Below are 22,069 nucleotides of genomic sequence, written 5' to 3' on the forward strand. Positions count from 1 at the left end.
AGAGGTGGTTGCATTGTTAAGCAGGGATAGTCATTCATCTCTACTCTTGGAACGCCGATGTTAGGTGTTATTTTCTTTCTAACCAACAAGTAAGGGTAGTTTGTTATCCTTCAGGGAGCAGTCGCTGATGAAATGCGAACCCAACTCACTTTTCTCTCAGGACATACTGAAAGCTTTGGATCAAGTCAGTCAGGAAAATGCAGTGTTTCTTGACTTCCGAAAAGTGTTGGAGATAGTATCAAATCCATACTTATTGTCAAAAGTACGATCATATGTGATATCAAGCAAAATTTGTGGCTGGATTGAGGATTTTTTGGTAAGGAGGACACAGCATGCTATCTTGGATGAAGAGTCATCGTCTGGTGGAGAAGTAACTTTGGGTGTGCCTCAGAGAAGCGTGTTGGGACATTTGCTGTTCTTGTTGTATATTAATGACATTGCTGACAATATTAATAGCAACCTCAGACTTCTTGCAGATGATATAGTTATCTATAGCGAAGTACTGTCTAAAAGAAGCTGCTTAAATATTTACTCAGATCTTGATAAGAGTTCAAAGTGGTGCAAATGTTGAAAACTTGCTTTAAATGGTCAGAAATGTAAAACTGTGCACTTTTCACAACGAAAAAAAGTAGTATGCTATGAGAATAATACCAATGAATCACAGTTGCAATTGGCCAACTCTTACAAATATCGGGGTATAACACTTTGTAAGAATATGAAATAGAACTATCACACAGGTTCAGTCGTAAGTAAAGCAGATGGTAGTGAGTCTTGGATTTATTGGTAGAATACTGGGGAAATGCAATCAGCCTACAAAAGTGATTGCTTACAAATTGCTCAAGCGATCCATTCTGAAAAATTGCTCAAGTGTATGGGATTCGGTACAAAACAGGACTAATTGGGGATATTGAACATATACAGACAAGAACCAGTATTAAACGACGATCCTTGGAATGTACTACAACCTACTACTTATCAGTTACACTGGGGTCTTTAGGCCCAGATTAGATTAATTGCAACGCACACAGAGGCATTTAAATAATTATTCTCCACACACTCAATATGTGCATGGGATGTACACGCTGTCATGCACTTCACAGTGGTTTGCCAAGTTATATGTAGATGTAACTGTAGATATGTCTCGGCACTCTTTGGTCCTTTGCATCTCGGTGCCCTGTCTTTTCGAATTTCAAAACCTATTCCTGTTCTGACTGCTGTCCTCCCTCTGTCGTTTTCTACATCTACACCCTTACTCTGCAAATCACTGTGAAGTGCAATACGAAGGGAACGTCCCACTGTAGGTTTTTCCCGTTCCACTCACATATGGAACGCGAGCTGTCAAGTGGACGAGTAATGGTGACTATTTGGTTTGGGGTGCAAAGGAACCAAACCACAGGGTCATCGGTTCCTAGTAACGATGGCGCTCGTATTTCCCGCAGGAAAGAGAGTATTCACAGAGAAGATAGTACTTGAGGTACATTTTCTACCTCTGGTACACAGCTCTTGGTAGCCCTCCCAACAAACGCATTCGCAGCAGCATTGACATTAGTCAGAGTAATTTCCAGCTGCTTACGAATAGCGATCAACTCATCCCCTGCGTAAGAACAGCAAACACAGCGGGGCTGCATTATGCCTGGTGCAATATTTTACAGAACAGCAAATAAATAGTTTTGTTACGGTCCTCTCTTGTTTCTTTGGTTGTTTGAACTCATTATAAACGTCGACAGTCTGTTTGTTTTCTGTAGGTCTGCATTCCTTTAGCAGCAATGTTGCATCTTATTTCGTCATATCGCTGTTACCTTGCATGTCTTAGGTGTAGTATATTCTCAGAGCTGTTGTTTCCCATCTTTTAATTTTATCTTCAAACAATGGTGCTTCGTTGAAAGTCAACGGGTTTATTTGCGTCAGCTACAATTTTAATATTGATCTGACAATCGCTTGAATTCGGAAGATGTTACAAATTTCTTAACACGTATATTTAGTAAATGTGGGAACAAGATGCCGTGTGAATGCAAATATAATTAACGTTCAATGAAATGAATGTTTTGTAGCTTCGTTTATAAAATTGTATATATTTACTTTCGAAATTTTAAGTACAAATTTAACATACAGTAAACCTCTGTGGTTCACTAAATATCTCTGCTTTGTTATTTTTCATAAACCTCTGCCGTAGTGATAATGCTAAGTATCATCACTGTTCCCGCGTTTATTGTGGATGGAGTTTGTGTTGTGTTAAGGTGTATGTGTTGTGACATGATAACGAAATGGCGGTATTGCGTGCGTGATACTTATACATGTTGAAGACAGAAATAAAGTTTGTCAGAAAATCATTTGCGGAGAAGAATTTGGTGACATTTCTCGCTCACAGATGTAAATATAAAATTAAGTGAAACAAAATAAAAATATTTAGTATTTCGTCTGATCACATTCTGTATTGTTTTAGATGTGCCTTCGAATGTTTGCAAATCACATGTGTGAACAGTAAAGTTCCGACACGACGAAATGGTTGACGGAACTGAAAATCACGAAAGAAACCTCTTGGTGCTGGAGAATGATCACGCAGCAGTATCCAGCAAGGTGGAAGCTGTTAAAGAGATATGCAGGTATACTTTGTAGTCGACAGTGCAAGATGTTTTGTTATATTTGAATGCATCCTACGCATTTTCTCTTATTTTACCTTTACATCAATTTTTAGTGAATTACTGTTAGATAAAGTACTAGATTGGGTGACTCTAGGGGTTTTCTACTCAGCAGTCCGGTATACGTTGAAATATTGCTTTACAGTAAATTTTGTTGAAATTACCGCCCGTGCTGCTTTCCGTTTGTGTGCACTCTTGCAGAAATTCCGTTGCTCTGTACGAAAAATAAAACTAAAAAAAATGTAATTGTTTTAGAACTTTGTTTTCGTTATGAATGTGCTATATGAAATATCACCAGTTGTGATCCGAAAGTAATTGTCACCCTCTTACACTTTCAGCGCAATGACTTGACGCTTCAGGAGTTACGTGGTTACATGAAAGGGAAAAAAAAACTTTGTTTTTAAACTTAGATGTATGTGTATCGTTACTTGCGGAGGTTAAAACACGCAGAAATTTTAAGTTGCCAAGAAAACTTGATGTAAGATTAATATGCCAAATAGCCTGCACAGCATTCTCCATGTAGTTACAATCTTCTAACAACACTTAAGAGTTACTGATTCACTAGCTAGAGTTTGAACGTCAGAATCTTTTGTTTCTAATGGTTTTGTAAAGTTCTTGATGGTATTTTGAGGGGGGAAAATGGTAGTTGGAAGCGACAGAATTAGAGGGTGGCAGAACCTTAGTTTTTGGGTCTTGTCTCAACACTTTGTATCAAGGGCTTCTTATATTAGTACGGTGTGATAGCTATTTGAGATAATAGTGAACATGTTGTGTATTGGTTAGTGCAGCCTCGTCCCGAAGAGATCATGGATTCAGTAAATTGGAGCTGCTGTCCAAAGTTTGCATTCCCAAACTAAGTGAACTGCCTTGTAATACATCTGAGGTGCTTAGACAAGGAAGGAGAAACTAGATTTTACATAAAGACATCAGTTCCTACCCCCACCCTGTTTCTCTGTTGAATCCAAGAAGAGTATGCATTGTACTTTTAAACAACTCAGTTTATCTTGTTGATGAAAGGCACCAAACTGTCTGAATAGATAACATAAGAAAGTAAATTATCTCAAACTTTGAAAGCAGAGTTAGGTAATTAAAGGCATGCTTCTATTACTTTTTATCACTATGCTGTCTGGTATAGTTTGGTTGTATAGCAATGAGAGGTACAAATGGATGACCTAAAATAAAATATATAAATGCCTTGTGCTTAGCAGATTGAATCCGAAAATTGAAGACCCAAATTTTCGATTTTTGCTTGCCTGAAATTCAACAATACAAGTGAGCTGCTTCTTTAGGAGAGCTGTCGCCAAAGGGTAACTGATGTGCCAGTTATCAAAAAAGACATTCTGTTGCTACCTCAGATGTCAGGAATCAGGCGCATCACTGTCGCTTGGCTTGTTTGGGGTGTGATATGGGCCATCCTCTTGTTTTTCTCAGTATACTTCCAAGTTACCTGTAAAAAATGTTTTTGAGTTTTATATCGCGAAGATCTTGATTTCAACTGCAGTGCCCACAGAAAGCCTCCAATTTAATATCAGTAGTCACATTGGGCTCAAGATTTTATGATTTTTCTGCAGTTGAGAACAAACGGCTGCAAGAAAGGACAAATGACAGTTAATTTGTCTGTTTGCCTTCTTTTAGCTTGTGTTTCCTTGTCATCAAATCACACTTATTGGAGTAAGAACAGAAATCTCTTGTAACTTATACAAGCTCTTTGAATTTCATTCCTGTTCCGTCTGAGTTTCATAGCTTGATTGCATAATTTGTGATTTCTCCTTTGCGTCTCTATCATGATAGTACTTCGATGATCCACTTTTCTTCTGCATATATACATATGTAGGAATGACAGTATTGCCTATCATATCATTGTCTATTGTTTTATGAAAAGCAGAAATTTCATTTTTAAGGTCATCTGCACTGCCTCTAGGATCAGAAAACACTTTCACTATTTTCTCATTTCTAACTTTACTCTGGTTGAAGTAATCACTTTTCCTCCACTTTGTAATGTTATCTCTGCCAATAAGAAAAACACATTCCATATATTCACCTTCAGTAACAGACAGTATCACTGTCATGCTTACTTTCTTGAATTACTTCCATCTCCTCATCAGACATCCCATTGCCAGTGTTGCACAGTTCATGTTTTGTCCTATCAGACATATCCTACTACTCCTGCAGAATTTTGGCTATTTATTCTGGGGTAATTTCCCTGAATAAGTAACAAACTAATCAGTTCTTTCAAACTGCTGATCTGGTATAAATGCACTTTTGAATGCACATACCAAACCTATATTTACTTACAGGACCAGGGACGCTGGGTACTTTGTACGCCAGTAGTGCTCTGCCAACAGATTTATATAACAGCAGGCACACAAAAAGCAACAGAGGTAAATGAACAACATTTGGTAGCTGAGAAAACAATAGAGGAATAGCTAGTTAACCAGTTAACTCTGCCACTAGCAAAAGACTAAACATGGGGTACTCTATTCCCTCTACACACCTGCTTGAGGGTTAAGAATGGAGAGGCTTGTGAAAACAGTCTTATGGGGGTATGTGGAAGGAAATAGGGGGTGATGGAGGATCCTGGAAGATGTGATGGACAGCAGCCCGTACATCGGCATTAAGAAGGAAGCTACGTATCACATGTGATGTAGATGTGAAGGACCTGCTAATATAGCAAAATGCTGATGATGTAAAACAGTGGCACCTCATGTTGTGAATATTCTTTGCATATTTAAAGCTAAAACCATTGTCTTGTCCATCCACATCCTACCCTGCGTATTGGGTAAATAGTTTGTTCTAGTGTGATTTCACCATGTAAAATGGCAAGATTACTGACCAATTTTTGGAAAATCAGTGTTGTGGAAGAGGAAGGGATAATAAATTCTTATGTAGCTACGCCATATTACTGGGAGCACTTACAGCAAAGTGTAATTGAGATTATTCTATGATGATGGACTTGAAATGAGAAATGTCCATTAAATTATTGTATGATAATGGACATAAAAAAGGTTCCTTTTGAGGATTGTTCTGGTATGCAGTGCTTTCGTATATGTAGACTATTAATTGCAAAAAGAGGAAGCTCGATATCTTCCATTTGACTTAGTAGTTACACCACAGCTTTCTCAGTAGTAGTAGTAGGTGTGAGTCAGTGTGTTCAGAGTGCCATTGTAAGGAATCTACTAAATTTGTTGTAGACTTGGGCCTGGTTCCTCATCCTTCAAATTTTGTCCATATGAAATGAAAGAAAGATGACTACCAATGTCAGTGACACAGTGTGGCTCTGTGGTCAAGAATCATAGTGTAGATCCAGAGGTTTTCAGTTCAGTCCCTGGTTGCTCCTAAGACTATTGTTACTTACCACTTCCTTGACATATAGCAAGGGTTTGTCAATATGAAAAATTACGAGTTACAATGTGGCTTAGAGTTCATGTTAAACAGTAGGTCCCCTTGTAACTGGCTAGGTGAGTCAAGCTCAGAAGATAATGCTTTGTAATGCTGTTATGTTTAAACTAACTCTTCCCCCCTCTCCAGAGAAAAGTGTGGCCTAAATCCTTAGCAGTAGAATGGGATCTGAAGCAGTCCACAGTTCAGTTGCTTCCAAATGGAAATGGAAATGTCGTGTGGCTAGGGCCTCCCGTCAGGTAGACCGTTTGCCTGGTGCAGGTCTTTCGATTTGACGCCACTTCGGCGACCTGCGTGTCAATGGGGATGAAATGATGATGATGATTAGGACAACACAACACCCAGTCCCTGAGCGGAGAAAATCTCCGACCCAGCCGGGAATCGAACCCGGGCCCTTAGGATTGACAGTCTGTCACGCTGACCATTCAGCTACTGGGGGCAGACTGCTTCCTAATAATTGTGCGTACTGTGAATCCCACCTAGCATGGACCATGGCATGGTGACTTGTTAACTAAATGATACAGATAGATGTACCATAGCGAAACTGATAAAAGTGCACTTACAATTTCATTTGCACAATGAGTCATAGGAAGTAGACAGGACAAATCGTGATTCAGGCATAGCTAGCCAATTAGTCTCGTTTGTAATTTTGTATGGCTTTATGAATAAAGTTAGCTGGTATTTTGTCCCATTAGATTAGAATTTAACCATGTCATTGAAATTTTGGGCAAAATCTGAAATAAGTCTTACAGCCAGTTAATGCAGTGACTCTATACATCAGTCTAATACAGCAATTGCATTAACTAATTGAAATAGTTTTTTAGCCTTGTTTCACAAACTTTATTGTTACTGTGTGATGTAGGTTTTTGGCTGTCAGCCCATTTCCTATTAAAGAACTTATCCCAAAGATGAGAACCAAGCAGTGATAAACATGTAAACATTTCAAAATATTGATTTATGACTTACACTCTGTCAAATGAATGTGGAGAGGGCACCTCTTTCTGTGCTTTGTGCCCTGAGGGTTCTCCAGACAAACAGCTAAAACTTTGCACCCTTAGCTGCTTCTGCTTATTGGGATTGTTCACAGTAAATGTCATGTACATGTTGAATGGTTTTCTCACAACATGTCTTACCTGGCTTTGGTTCTGTTACTGTTTTGCATTTCGTATCATATATTTATGTTTCAGAGGGAGCATTAGGGAACTATTGACAAGGAGAGAAGAAAGGGATAAATTAGATGAAGAATGGATAGCTTTGAGAGATGAAATAGTGAAGACAGCAGAGGCTGAAGTAGGTAAACAGTTGAGGGTTAGTAGAAATTCTTTGATAACACGAGATATTGAATTTTATTGAGGAAAGGGAGAAACATAACAATGTAATAAATGAAGCAGGTAAAAGGGAATAAAAGTGTCTAAAATGAGATTGAGAGGAAGTGCAAAATTGCTAAGCAGGAAAGGCTAGAGGACAAATGTTAGGATGTGGGAGCATATATCACACTAGCAATATATGCTTAAGATGATATAAGATAGGTGCTGCCCACGTGAAAATTAGAGACCTTGCGAGAAAAGAGAAGCAGCTGTATGAATAAGTGCTCAGATGGAAAACCATTTCTAAGCAAAGAAGGAAAAGCAGAAAGGTGGAAGAGTATATAGAGTGTCTATACAAGGGGGATTAAATTGAGGGCAATATTATGGAAGTGGAAGACTTGGGTGAAGATGAGAAGGGAGATATGATACTGCACGAAGAATTTGACAAAGCACTGAAAGGCATACATTGAAACAAGGCCCTGGGATAGACAGCATTCCATTAGAGCTGCTGATAGCCTTGGGAGAGCCAGCCATGACAAAACTCTTCTATCTGGTAAGCAAGATGTATGAGATTGCGAAATATCCTTGTACTTCAAGAAGAATATAATAATTCGAATTCCAAAGAAAGCAGATGCTTACAGATATGAAAAGTATCAAACTATTAGTTTAATGAGTCGCAGTTACAAGATACTAATATGAATCCTTTGCAGAAGAATCGAAAAACTGGTAGAAGCCAACCTCAGGGACGATCAGTTTGGATTCCGGAGAAATGTAGGAACACAGCGAGGCAGTACTGATACCCTGACTTCTCGTAGAAGCTAGGTTAAGGAAAGGCAAACTTAAGTTTATGGCATTTGTAGAAAGCTTTTGATAATGTTGACTGGAATTCTCTTTCAAATTTCCAAAGATGGCAGGGGTAAAATACAGAAAGTGAAAGGCTATTTGCAATTTGTACAGAAGCCATATGGCAGTTATAAGAGTTGAGGGGCATGAAAGGGAAGCAGTGGTTGAGAAAGGCGTGAGACAGGGTTATAGCCTATCCCTAATGTCATTCAACCTCTATATTGAGCAAACAGTAAAGGAAACAAAATAAAAATTTGGAGTAGGCATTAAAGTTCAGGGATAAGAAATAAAAACCTTGATATTTGCCAATGACACTAATTCTGTCACACTGCAAAGGACTTGGGACAGCAGTTGAATGGAATGGACTATGTCTTGAAAATTTGCTAATGCATTGTAGTCAAATTAAATCAGATGATCCTGAGGGAATCATATTAGCAAATGAGACGTTTAAAGTAATAGATGTGTTTTGTTATTTGGGAAGCAAAATAACTGATGATGGTCGAAGTAGGGAGAATACAAAATGTTGACTGGAAATGGCAAGAAGTGCAATTTCTGAAGACGAGAAATTTGTTAACATTGAGTATAGTTTTAAGTGTCATGAAGTCTTCTCAGAAAGTATTTGTATGGAGTGTAGCCATCTACAGAAATGAAACATGGACAGTAAATAGTTTGGATAAAAATAGAATAGAAGCTTTCAAAATATGGTGCTACGGAAGAGTGCTGAAGATTAGATGGGTAGATCACATAGCTAGTAAGGAGGTACTGAATAGAATTGGGGAGAAGAGAAATTTGTGGTACAACCTGACTAAAAGAAGGGTTCGATCGGTGGGACACATTCTGAGGCATCAAGGGATCACCAGTTTAATTTTGGAGGGATATGTGGAGGGTGAAAAACATAGTGGGAGACCAATAGGTAAGTACAGTAAGTAGATTCAGAAGGCCGTAGGTTGCAGCAGTTACTCGGAGATGAAGAGGACTGCACAGGACCGAGTAGCATGGAGAGCTGCATCAAACCAATCTTTAGACTGAAGACCACATCATCATATAATCCAGAATGGAAAATTATTTCTTGGTTTTCCTAATTCTCCAGATCCTTGGAATTATTGCCAAAATGTATAATTTGTCACACATACGAGGTCTGTTCAAAAAAGTTTGGAACACAATTTTGCACCAATGGCATGTTGGAGCAAAATCCGGTTGGCATCAATTCACACGCCCGTGTTTAATGTGTAAGTGTTGGAAGTTCGTTGTACGCCTGTTAATTGTTATTCAGTGCTGTGTGGCACAGTTTGTGATTTTCGAGATGCCAGAGTTAGAGGAGCAATGCATCTATGTTACATATTACGTGAAACTCAAGAAAATCTTTACAGAGACACCAAATGATGCAGAAATCTTAGTGATGGGCGATTAAGATTTAATCATTGGTTTGAATGGTTCACACGGTATAAAAATGGACTGATGGAATTTAAAGATCACAATCGTTTAGGGTGCGCTTCGAAGTCTACACATGACACTCGTGTCAGGAATGTCAATGAAATTGTGCATGCCAATCAAAGACTGACTGCCCGAGAGATTGCAGAATAATGTAGTATTTCAGTTGGATCATGTCGTGAAATCCTAACACAGCATCTTGGAATGCATTGTGTTGCTGCCAAATTCGTCCCACGGCTCATGAGGGAAGACTAGAAAGACCTTCACCTTTGCAATCTGTGATGAGTTTTGGGATTGGGCAAATGCGAACAAGATGTTCCTTACGAGAATCATAACTGGTGACGAGATGTGGGTCTACAGTAATGATATTCAGACCAAGATTCAATCTTCACAGTGGTTTGGGAAAGGTTCTCCAGGACCAAAAATGCTCATGAGGTCAGGTCAGACATCAAAAACCTTGCTCTCCCTGCGGGTCCGGGCTGAGCTACGGTAACTGTGAAGCTTTACACCTGCTACCTGCAATGCCCTCCAGGAAACCTGGTTCCCGGCAATGCGCACCCCTGCCCTCTGCAGCTATAAGGGGTATTACAGGAACTGTAGTGGCTATAGTAGAGTGTCAAGTGTAGTTTGCGTTTCTGTCCTAAACTGCCTGTAGTGACACTGTGGCCCTTCAAACCAATTTGAAACTGTGGCTGTCAGAATAAGGACATGCAGGAAATAACTGTCTGCAATGTATATCTTACTCCAGATGGTGCAGTATCCCTGAATGTATTGCACTCATTGATCAACTCCATAAACCTTTCTTACTTCTGGGAGATTTTAATGCACATAACCCCTTGTGGGGTGGCACTGTGCTTATTGGCCGACGCAAAGATGTTGAAACTTGACTGTCTCAGTTCGACCTCTGCCTCTTCAATACTGGGGCCGCCACACATTTCAGTGTGTCTCATGGTAGTTACTCGGCCATTGATTTATCAATTTGCAGCTCAGGACTTCTCCCATCTATCCACTGGAGAGCACATGATGACCTGTGTGGTAGTGACCACTTCCCCATCTTCCTGTCACTGCCCCGACATCAGGCCCACAGATGCCTGCCCATATGGCTGACTGGGAAGCCTGCATCTCTGCTGTCACCGTTGAATTTCCCCCACACAGTAACATTGATGTGGTGGTTGAGCAGGTGACAACTGTTTCTGCAACAGAAAACGTGATTCCTCACTCTTTAGGGTGCTCCTGTCATGTAAGGCAGTCCCCTTGGTGGTCACCAGAAGTTTCTGAAGCAATAAAGGAGCGTTGGTGAGCTGTACAGCGGCATAATCAGCACACTTCCCTGGAGCACCTCATAGCCATTAAACGGCTCTGTGCCCACGTTCCCCAACTTATCAAATGACAAAAGCAGGAGTGTTGGGAGAGATATGTCTCGATCATTGGGTGCCATACCTCACCTTCCTAAGTCTGGGCAAAGATCAAACATCTTTCCGCGTACCAGACCACAATAGGTGTTACCATAAATGGCATGTTATCTACCAATGCAAACACGATTGCCAAGCACTTGGCTTGATCCTCTGCATCAAAGAATTATCCCCATCCTTTCACACTGTCAAATGACGGCTGAAAGTTAAGTCCTCTCATTCACTACATGCCACAGTGAATCCTATAACGCCCCATTTACAGAGTGGAAACACCTCAGTGCCCTTGCACATTGCCCCGACACAGCTCCTGGGTCTGATCGGATCCACAGCCCGATGATTAAACATCTCTCGTCTGACTACAAGCGACATATCCTCGTCATCTTCAACCAGGTCCAGTGCGATGGCGTCTTTCCATCACAATCTCAGGAGAGCACCATCATTCCAGTGCTTAAACCCGGTAAAAACCAGCTTCATGTGGATAGCTATCGGGCTATCAGCCTCACCAACGTTCTTTGTAAACTGCTGGAACATATGGTGTGTTGGCGGTTGGGTTGAGTCCTGCTGTCACGTGGCCTACTGGCTCCATGTCAGGACACCTTCCACCAGGGTCGCTCTAACACTGATAATATTGTCCATCGAGTCTGTCATCCGAACAGCTATTTCCAGACTGCAACACCTGATTGTTGTCTTTTTTGACTTACGTACAGCAGACGATACGACTTGGAGTCATCATATCCTTGCCACATTGTACGAATGGGGTCTCGGGTGACTGCTCCTGATTTTTATCCAAAACTTCCTATCACTCCGTACTTTCCGTGTCCAAGTTGTTGACACCCATAGTTCTATCCATATCCAGGGGAATGGAGTCCTGCAGGGCTCTGTATTGAGTGTGTGTTTTTTTTTAGTGGCCATTAACGGTCTAGCAGCAGCTATAGGGCCCTCTGTCTTACCTTCTCTGAATTTAGACGACTTCTGCATTTCATACTGCTTCTCCAGTACTGTTGTTGCTGAGTGGTGCCTCCAGGGAGCCGTCCACAATGCGCAGTCATGGGCTTTATCCCACAGCTTCCAGTTTGCAGCTGCAAAGTCGTGTGTCATAAACTTCTGTCGGCTTTGTACCATTCATCCGGAACCCGCACTTTACCTTAATGATTATCCACTCACTGTAGTGGAGACATATCAATTCCTAGGTCTTGTTTTTGACACTCGATTGACTTGGCTCCCTCATCTTCGTCAGCTGAAGCAGAAGTGCTGGCAGCACCTCAATGCCTTCCGTTGCCTGAGCAACACCAATTGGGGTGCAGATCACTCTACGCTGCTGCAGCTCTACAGAGCCCTTGTCCAATCCCGAATTGACTATGGGAGTGTGGTTTATGGTTTGGCAGCACCTTCAGCATTGTGTTTACTTGGCACTGTGCACCACTGTGGGGTTCGATTAGTGACAGGAGCTTTTAGGACGAGTCTGGTGACCAGCGTCCTGGTGGAGGCTAGTGTCTCTCCACTGCAGATCAGACGTGTGCAACTCCTCACCAGTTACACAGCACACATTCATATTTCCCCTGAGCATCCGAATTACCTCACCCCTATCGGCAACCCAGATCGGGGCTAACGATTGCAGTTCAGGTGCGGTCCCTTCTCTCCGAACTGGAGTCCTTCCGTTTACCACCTCCACTTGCGGTCCTTTCACATACACCTCCATGGTGTATGCCTCGGCCGCAGCTTTGTCTGGACATTTTGCCTGGCCCTAAGGACTCTGTTAACCCCGCCGCTCTCCTCTGTGACTTCCTCTCGATTCTTGACGTGTTCCGGGGCTCTGAAGTGGTTTACACTGATGGCTCAATGGCTGATGGTCACGTAGGATTCCCATATGTTCATGGAGGACATATTGAGCAGCACTCCTTGCCAGTCTGCTGCAGTGTTTTCACTGCAGAGCTGGTGGACATATCTCGTGCTCTTGAGTACATCTGCTCATGCCCTGGCGAGTCATTTCTCCTGTGTACTGACTCATTGAACAGCCTACAAGCTATCGACCAGTGCTACCCTCGCCACCCTCTGGTAGCATCCATTCAGGAGTCCACCTATGCCGTGGAACAGTCCCACCATTCTGTGGTGTTTGTGCGGACTCCAGGACAAGTTCGAATCCCCGGCTACGAACTTGCCGACAGGCTGGCTAAACAGGAGACGCAGAAACCGCTTCTGGAGATAAGCATCTCCGAAGCTGACCTACATTCTGTCTTAAACCACAGGGTTTTCTGGCTTTGGGAGACAGAATGAGATAACAACATGCACAACAAACTGTGTGTCGTTAAGGAGGCTATGAGTGTGTGGAAGCCTTCCATGCAGGCCTCTCGTAGGGACTCAGTTGTTCTCTGCCGGCTACTCATTTACTATACGTGGCTAACGCATGGTTACCTACTTCGTCGCGAGAACCCGCCTCAGTGTCGCTGTGGCTCCCAAATGACAGTCGTCCACCTCTTGCTGGACTGCCAACTTTTAGCCGCTCTGCGGCAGACTTTTAACTTTCCCAGCACCCTGCCTTCGGTGTTGGCTGGCAGTGCCTTCACAGCAGCTTTAGTTTTACATTTTATCCGTGAGAGTGGGTTTTATACTTCTATGTAAGTTTTAGCACGTGTCCTTTGTGTCTCTGTGTCCTCCACCCTAGTGCTTTTAGGGTGGAGGTTTTAATGTGTTGCAGAGTGGCTGGCTTTCCCTTCTTATTCTAATGGTTGGACAGCCACTGTAATCTGCTTTCATGTTTTACTCTCTTCTGTTTCTAGCGCCTCTGTTGTTTTCGGGTCCTCTTTGTTACTTTTTGTGTTCATTGCTTTCCCTTCGTTCTTGTGGCTTTTCCTTTCTTTCCATTTTGTGTTATGTTTCATCTGTTTTATTCTCACCTTTGCGGCATTGCTTTATTAGGAACAAGGAACCGATGACCTCATAGTTTTGTCCCTTCTCCTGCCTTTAAACCAACCAACCAACCTTTCCTGCTCCATTTGCAAATGATGTGCAAAAATACAGGTAATCTGTGAACCTCCATATGAGCTAGGAATGTTAACAGTGAAATTTCCCATGATTTACAGCACCTCTCTTGTAGGATCTGCCACTGGCCGTTTGATGTGTGTCTTCCTAATGCTCTGCTGGTTAGGAAACAAACTGCTCACTGAATGTGGTGTCCTTCCTTTGATCTTCTGTATCAGTCCTATCTGGTTAAGATTCACGCTGATGAACAGTGCTCAAGAAACATTCAGACATCTGTTTTGAAAGTCATTTCTCACGTCCTCCTCCACTTGTTTCTTCCCGATTCTTTCCTCACTCTGCCAATCGAAACTCAACTTTTTGCATTGCAGTCTGCCTCTCCAACTGTTGTATACCTCATTCTCCACCACTCCAGCTCACTCCGTCCTTTCACAATTTCCTTGCCAATGCTGTTTTTCCTCCCCCAGTGTCAGAAAACTTTATACCATTCCCTTGCTTTCTCTCCTTCCTAGCTGTTGACCTTCCCTCCACTCCCTACCACCTTGCTCCTCTCACCCACTCCACCTAAATACAACCCATCAATTCATTTCGGTTACAGAAGTAGTATACTGTAGCAATGCATGTATGTGTTTATGCATGTGATTTTGGTATTCAGTTATCTCTGAAGGAGGACATTATCTGGCAGCTCATCAATGTTTTCTGTCTTGTTTATGTTCTTGCCACTGTCCAGTGGTTCAGCTACATGGGGAGTGCCTTCAGTTATTTGTGTCCCATATAGAACTTTCCAGTACTATCCAAGCTAATATTATAAATACAAAAGTAACTCTCTCTGTTACATTTCCACAACTAAACTGCTGACCAAAATCAAATCTAGATGAAATTTGCTATGGATGTACCTTGAACCCTGAGGAAGAACATAGGCTACTTCAGAAAGTTAAAAAAGAAAGTCAACCCCTAAGAGGATGGAGTAGAGACTGTAACACTTTTTTTGCCTCAGTGAACGTAAACTATGTTAAAACAATTATTAAATATGTTGCATAATGAACATGTTGTATGATGCATAGATGTGTGCTTTTGCCCATGCCCCTTCACATGCAGTGCTCGGCAATGACACCGTGCGTGTCACTTTGTCATGAGTTGAGGGAGGGGTCACACATTATAAGCTATGCTTACTTGAACAGGCAGACCTGTGAAGGTAGCTGATATTATTGCGCATGCAATAGCTTACTTACATGCTATAATTCATCATACCAAAATTACTGATATGCAAGTGCAGCTGTGGGGAACAGCTAGTGTTTTTATATATTTGTTTACTTATTATGGCCTGCAATGATTATTGATAATGTTTTTCTTCCTTTCAGGTTTGATACACTTCGGTGCATAAAAAATGATGGAGATCTGTTAACTCGTTTTCTGAGTGCAGTTATCAAGTTTTTAGAGACTTATCCAAATGAATGCTCTAACGCTGTCCTTGATGTCCTAGAATCTGCAATCTCTGACATTTTAAAATTGAAGGACACATTTCCACTGACCTCACATTTGCTGAACATTATCTGTGCGGTTGTACATACTGGTGAACCAGAATTGCTTGCTTCTAATAATGGTAACAGAGAAGCCAATGAGAGGAAATCGGAGGATAAGTTTTCTGATGGAAAAGAGGGCTTGCCAGATAAGCTGGTTAGACTAATGAAATGCCTGAATCTCTGTGATAAAAGTTTTATGTGGGAAAACTTGGGTACTGCACCAAATTTTGCGAAGTACATAGGTGTAATATTAAAATGCATGAATATGAGGGGTAGTTCTGACAGTGTTCTAACTGATCTTCGGCAACAAACATTAAGGACGGTGTTCAGAATTTTTAGCAGTGTGAAGCATATGGGTGTGAATCCTGTAAATAATGAGACACTCAGTGAGTGGGTGGAAATATTGTTGTCATTTGTGTTTGATAATGACGACGACATTCAGAAATCTGCAGTACATGGTTTGCATTCAATGTGGACATGTTTAGCTGCTAGTGGCTGGACGAAGGATTTTATATGTTCTCCTGAACTGAAGAAACAAATAAAGTCAGAGTAAGTGAAACTGTAAAATTAGTCTGTCAGATTAAGTTATTTTCCTCCGTTTCTTTTATAACTCTTTGGTAAATGGTAAGAACTGTTTTACTACATATACTAGTTGAAGAATATTGATGAATCTTACAACTGATGAAGGTAATGTTGCTTTGCAGAAGTTGATTGTGAGTAAATAGAATGTCAGTGTGTTGTTTGTTCATTATAATATATTTTAACACACATCTAATGTCTGAATAATTGATTGCCACTCAATTTTGATTATTTGCAACAAGTTGTTCCCAAGCTCATAATGAGTAAGTCAGTAGTGTTGGTGTTGCTGGAAACCTTTTCACATTCCAGATTGTCGAATAACAACACTTGACACAATGCACCAATTGAGCATTTGATGTTTTGGGATTAATTTTTAACATTTTATTGTTAAGATTTACTGTATTGTATTTTTTTCAGCAGTTTGTAATGATTATAGGAATGATACTTCTAATAGCTGAACAAGGAATTTATCACGTCTTGTCTAAAAATTGCCTTAGTGGTCACCTCATTGGTGCCACTGTCAATGAGGGTTAAATTAATTTTTTGGGATATAATAGTACAGTTTGACCACTGACGAAATTTAAAATATTGCTATTAAAGATATAAACCAGGTAGTGCTGTCATGCCAGTTTATTCATAATTTGAAGAGTTCTGTGTCAGCACTCAATTACATTGGTGTAAGTGCATATTTACCTTGAATATTTTATTAGTTTATGCTTATTACTGTTAAACTGTTGGAAAAGTAAAGTGTTCTTAATGTGGTGGTCTAATTTTAAATATAAATAAATTAATGATAAGTCAAAGATAATCCCACATATTCCAGATAGGAAATATTTTAGGTGAAGGTAGGTTCAGACTGAGATGATAGGATTCATTTATGGATCACATGATGACAGGAACTGTAGAGGCAAGGCTTTGAGAAGTTTGTGGCTACATTTCTTGATAGTGCAGTGATAATTATGGGACACACCAATTGCCAGCTATGCACTGGAAGATTTGTCTGATTAAATTTGGGTCAAGCACAGAGTTTCGTGTAATATTATACTAAACTACTTGGCAATAATTGCGTTGAGCAGTTTCTTAAATAACTAACTCTAGCAATGTCTTAGGTTACCTGTTGGCAAAAATACCACAGCTATTAGATTCAGTTAATATATAGAAAGAAACCAATAGCCATGTGGTATCAGAGCTAATGATGTTAAGAGGAGGAGAGAGGAAAATATTACTGCCCAGTAAGTGTGACAAGAATAAAAAAATACTAATTACTCAAGCAGTGACCATAAACATTTCTCTGGTAGTATTAGTGAATGATTTTCAAGAGTATTATACATTTCACTTCTGTCTGTTCCAAGCAAGATTTTGGGGAATGGGAAAGGCAAGCTGTGGTTCAGTTGAGCTATTAGAAACGTCCTACAAAAGTAGAGAGCTTAATTTTAGGTGTTAATGAAGCCTTAGAAATGATATATTGTAACACACAAAGCTGCCATTTAATGTATTTTTAATTGTAAGGCAAGTTTCAGTCGGAAACAGTTTACACACACACACACACACACACACACACACACACCCCTTGCCCCTACGTGGTGCCAGCTAGACTAACAGTGACAAAAATACGGGTGGGTTGTGATGGAGGTAGTGTTAGGTGGGAGAGGAGGCAGGGAGGATGACAGGGTGGGTGGCTAGCATCTCCAAGGGAGGCAGGCAGTTTACTGGCTAGGAATACAGAAGGGAGGAGTGGCAGGTATATGGGATGGCATGATTGTTGTGGCCGGTGGGAAGTGGCACACACTGAAGGTGACATGGGAATATGATTTGGTAGCGGGTGACAGAACAGAGGAAGGGGAAACTGGTGGGGGTGCTGGGGCAGTGGGTTACCCAAGATTGAGGCTAGGATGATAACGGGAGCAGAGCAGTTGTAACTCCCATCTGCATAGTTCACAGAAGCTGGTGGTGGAGGGAAGGATCCAGATTGCTCAGGGTGTGAAGCAGCAATTGAAATTGAGCCTGTTGTGCTCAGCTGCATGTTGTTCCACTGGGTGGTCATCTTTGTTCTCGGCAGCAGTTTGGCAGTCGTCATTTATCCTAGTGGACAGCTGGTTGGTATTCATACCATCATAAGACATACAGTGTTTGCAGCAGAGTTGGTATATGATTTGGCTGCTTTTGCAGTTGGCACAGTCTTTGATGGGGGTGGGATAAGCCTGTGACAGGGCTGGAGTAGGAAGTGCTGGTTGGGTAGATTGGCCACATCTTAAATCTTCGTCTGCCACTGGGCTGTGGTCCTTGTGGCGAGGAGTTTGAAATAGGAGTAGCACAGGAATAGACAAAGATTTTCTGTAGGTTTGGTGGGTACAGAACACCACTTCAAGAGGAGTGGGAAGGATCTTGGGTAGAATGTCCTTCATTTCAGGGCATAATGGCAGATAATCAAAGGCCTGGCAAAGGATACGGCACAGTTGTTCTTCCAAGAGTGATACTGGGTGACAAGGGGCACTTCTTTGTAGCTGATTCTTGGAGGTGGTAGGAGGATATTTGCTCTGCAAGATACTGTTACTGCGCAATTCTCAATACATACACATCATCTCCAAAATAGAACCCCTTGTACAACACCTGGAGGAGCATTCCAGACATCACCTGTATAAATTATCTAATCTGTTGACATTCTACTCCCACCTTGAGGGATCACTATCCATCAACACCCATCTTTCTCCCAATGGGCCCCTTGTCAATCCCTTGTAGCATCCAGACCTTGCCTAGCTGAACCATTCAATTTACCACATCCTCAAAAAGTCCCTCCCAATACCCCACAAAACCTAGAACCCAAGCAAATCCAAAACACTGTTGTTAATCTCTGCACCAAAAACCTCAGCCCCACAGAAGTTTCAGTCCTTTCAGAGGGCCCAATCTTCAACCCTACCCCCAAATTTAACCATGTCGGACTTGTCAAAGATCTACTCTCCTTGGTGGATACACTTCTTGGCCACCGTTATATCCAACCAAAGCCCAACATTGAACCTTGCGTTTCCTTGTTCAGACAACCATCCATCTGTGCCACTCCCCATCCCCCCTTTCCACCAAACTATTCCCTAGTCCACTCCCAATAATTCCTTACCTCCAACTTGACCTCACCATCCTTCCCCAGGTCCTTTCTAAGAACACTAATCTTTTGACAGAAGAGAGACAACCATAAACAACCTGAAAACTGATCCAGACCCTAATCATCCTTCCTGGAGACTAAGGCTCCAGCACTGTTGCGATGAGTCGCAGTGACTACCTGGTGGAATGCCTCCAACTAACTTCTGACTCCTCCACCTACAAGCTCAGCCAGAGTGGTCCCATCCTTGAAGTCCAACATAACCTCCAGTCCCTACTGAAATCCGTAGGTCCTCCCCAGAACCTCTAACCTGAGTCCATCTTCCTCCTCACCCCAGCAACACCCCATACATACACCCCCTCCCCACCCCTCAGGGAGCTCGCCACTCTTTGGCGGGTTCGTGCTCGGCTACCACACCACACACCTATTCCCATTTGGATCTATCCTTTTGTACTGCCCATCTTGCCCATTGTCTTGAGTGGCTCGTTCTTTCTTACACCTACTCGAGCGACCATTTCCTGTGTGCCCTCTATCTGCTGACTCCTACCCTTTCCACATGCATGCCCTAATGGCAACTTACTAAGGCTGAATGGCAGCTTTACTCCTCCCTGGCGACCTTTGCAGAACAAGATTTCCTCAGTTGTGATGACCAGGTGGACTATCTCACAAACGTTATCCTTACTGCTGCAGAAGTTTCATTTCCTCCCACTTTCTCTTCACCACGTCGTGTCCCAGTCCCTTGCTGGACTTCCTCCTGTGGCTCTGGGTGTTAGAATTGGGCCGTCGTCTGTTGTAAGAGGTGACTAAAAGGAGTTTCACATGTTCCGGCCTTTATGTAATGGTCCTCTTTAGGGTTTGACATCTGTTCTTCAAAATTTCCCCAAAGAGCGAGCCAATTGGGGAAGAGCGCCTTACATGGTGCTTTGTGTCCATTGGGCATTGAGATTTATAGCCCACTTTCTCGTCGTCCCTTTCAGTCCCACTCATTCTCCATCTCTGGGGTGAGGATACCTTCCTGGGTGCAACTGTTAAGCTTTAAACCTGCTATCTGGATTGCCCTCCAGGAAACCTGGTTCCCGGCAATGCGGACCCCTGCTCTCCGCGCCTATAAGGGATATTACAGGAACTGTAGTGACTATAATCGAGTGTCAGCTGGAGTTTACGTTTGTGTCCTAAACAGTCTGTAGTGACACTGCCCCCTTCAAACCAATTTGAAACTGTGGCTGTCAGAATAAGGACATGCAGGAAATAACTGTCTGCAATGTATATCTTACTCCAGATGGTGCAGTATCCCTGAATGTATTGCACTCATTGATCAACTCCATAAACCTTTCTTACTTCTGGGAGATTTTAATGCACATAACCCCTTGTGGGGTGGCACTGTGCTTATTGGCCGACGCAAAGATGTTGAAACTTGACTGTCTCAGTTCGACCTCTGCCTCTTCAATACTGGGGCCACCACACATTTCAGTGTGTCTCATGGTAGTTACTCGGCCATTGATTTATCAATTTGCAGCTCAGGACTTCTCCCATCTATCCACTGGAGAGCACATGATGACCTGTGTGGTAGAGACCACTTCCCCATCTTCCTGTCACTGCTCCGGCGTCAGGCCCACTGATGCCTGCCCATATGCCCTTTAAACAAGGCAGACTGGAAAACTTTCACCTCTGCTGTCACCGTTGAATCTCCCCCACACAGTAACATCAATTTGGTGGTTGAGCAGGTGACAACAATAATTGTTTCTGTGGCAGAAAATGCGATCCCTCACTCTTTAGGGTGCACCCCTCATGTAAGGCAGTCCCTTGGTGGTCACTGGAAGTTGCTGAAGCAATTAAGGAGCTTTGGCGAGCTCTATAGCAGTATAAGCAGCACCTTTCCCTGGAGCATCTCGTAGCCTTTAAACGGCTCCGTGCACACGTTTGCCAACTTATCAGACGACGAAAACAGGAGTGTTGGGAGAGATATGTCTCGATCATTGGGTGCCATACATTACCTTCCCTAGTCTGGGAAAAGATCAAACGTCTTCTCGGGCACCAGACCCCAACAGGTGTTCCTAGTGTTACCACAAACGGCATGTTATCTACCAACACAAACGCGATTGCCGAGCACTTGGCTCGAGCCTCTGCGTCGGAGAATTACCCCCAGCCTTTCGCACTGTCGAATGGCGGCTGGAAGTTAAGTCCTCTCACTACATGCCACAGTGATTCCTATAACGCCCCATTTACAGAGTTGGAGCTCCTCAGTACCCTTGCACATTGTCCCGACACAGCTCCTGGGGCTGATCGGATCCACAGCCAGATGATTGTTTATCTCTCATCTGACTACAAGCGACATATCCTCGTCATCTTCAACCGGATCTGGTGCGATGGCGTCTTTCCATCACAATGGCGCGAGAGCACCATCATTCTAATGCTCAAACCCGGTAAAAACCAGCATGATGTGGATAGCTATCGTCTTGTCAGTCTCACCAATGTTCTTTGTAAGCTGCTTGAAAGTATGGTGTGTCGGCAGTTGGGTTGTGTTCTGGAGTCGTGTGGCCTGCAGGCTCCATGTCAGGGCGGCTTCTACCAGGGTCACTGTACCACTGATAATATTGTGTCCATCGAGTCTGCCATCCGAACAGCCTTTATTGACTTACGTAAAGCATACTACATGTCCTGACGACATCAGATTCTTGCCACATTGTACGAGTTGGGTCTCCGGGGCCCGCTTCTGATTTTCATACAAAACATCCTGTCGCTCCGTACTTTCCATGTCCAAGTTGGTGCCTCCCATAGTTGCATCCATATCCAGGAGAATGGAGGCCTGCAGGGCTCTGTATTGAGTGTGTGTCTCTTTTTAGTGGTCATTAACAGTCTAGCAGCA

At 42.4% G+C, this 22,069-nt stretch overlaps 1 protein-coding gene across 1 annotated transcript in view; it reads left to right on the forward strand.

Annotated features, from left to right (window-relative positions):
* The first annotated feature begins 2,231 nt into the window (after positions 1–2,231).
* The window catches only part of LOC126176073 (uncharacterized), a 67,978-nt gene continuing 48,140 nt past the window's right edge, over positions 2,232–22,069 (forward strand). The window contains exons 1-3 of the mRNA XM_049923208.1: positions 2,232–2,370; positions 2,444–2,603; positions 15,369–16,079. Coding sequence (XP_049779165.1) covers positions 2,503–2,603; positions 15,369–16,079 — 812 coding nt within the window. The 5' untranslated portion in view covers positions 2,232–2,370; positions 2,444–2,502. The remainder of the gene's footprint in view (positions 2,371–2,443; positions 2,604–15,368; positions 16,080–22,069) is intronic.

The sequence above is a fragment of the Schistocerca cancellata genome, chromosome 3 (assembly GCF_023864275.1).
Source record: "Schistocerca cancellata isolate TAMUIC-IGC-003103 chromosome 3, iqSchCanc2.1, whole genome shotgun sequence".
Lineage (NCBI taxonomy): Eukaryota > Metazoa > Arthropoda > Insecta > Orthoptera > Acrididae > Schistocerca > Schistocerca cancellata.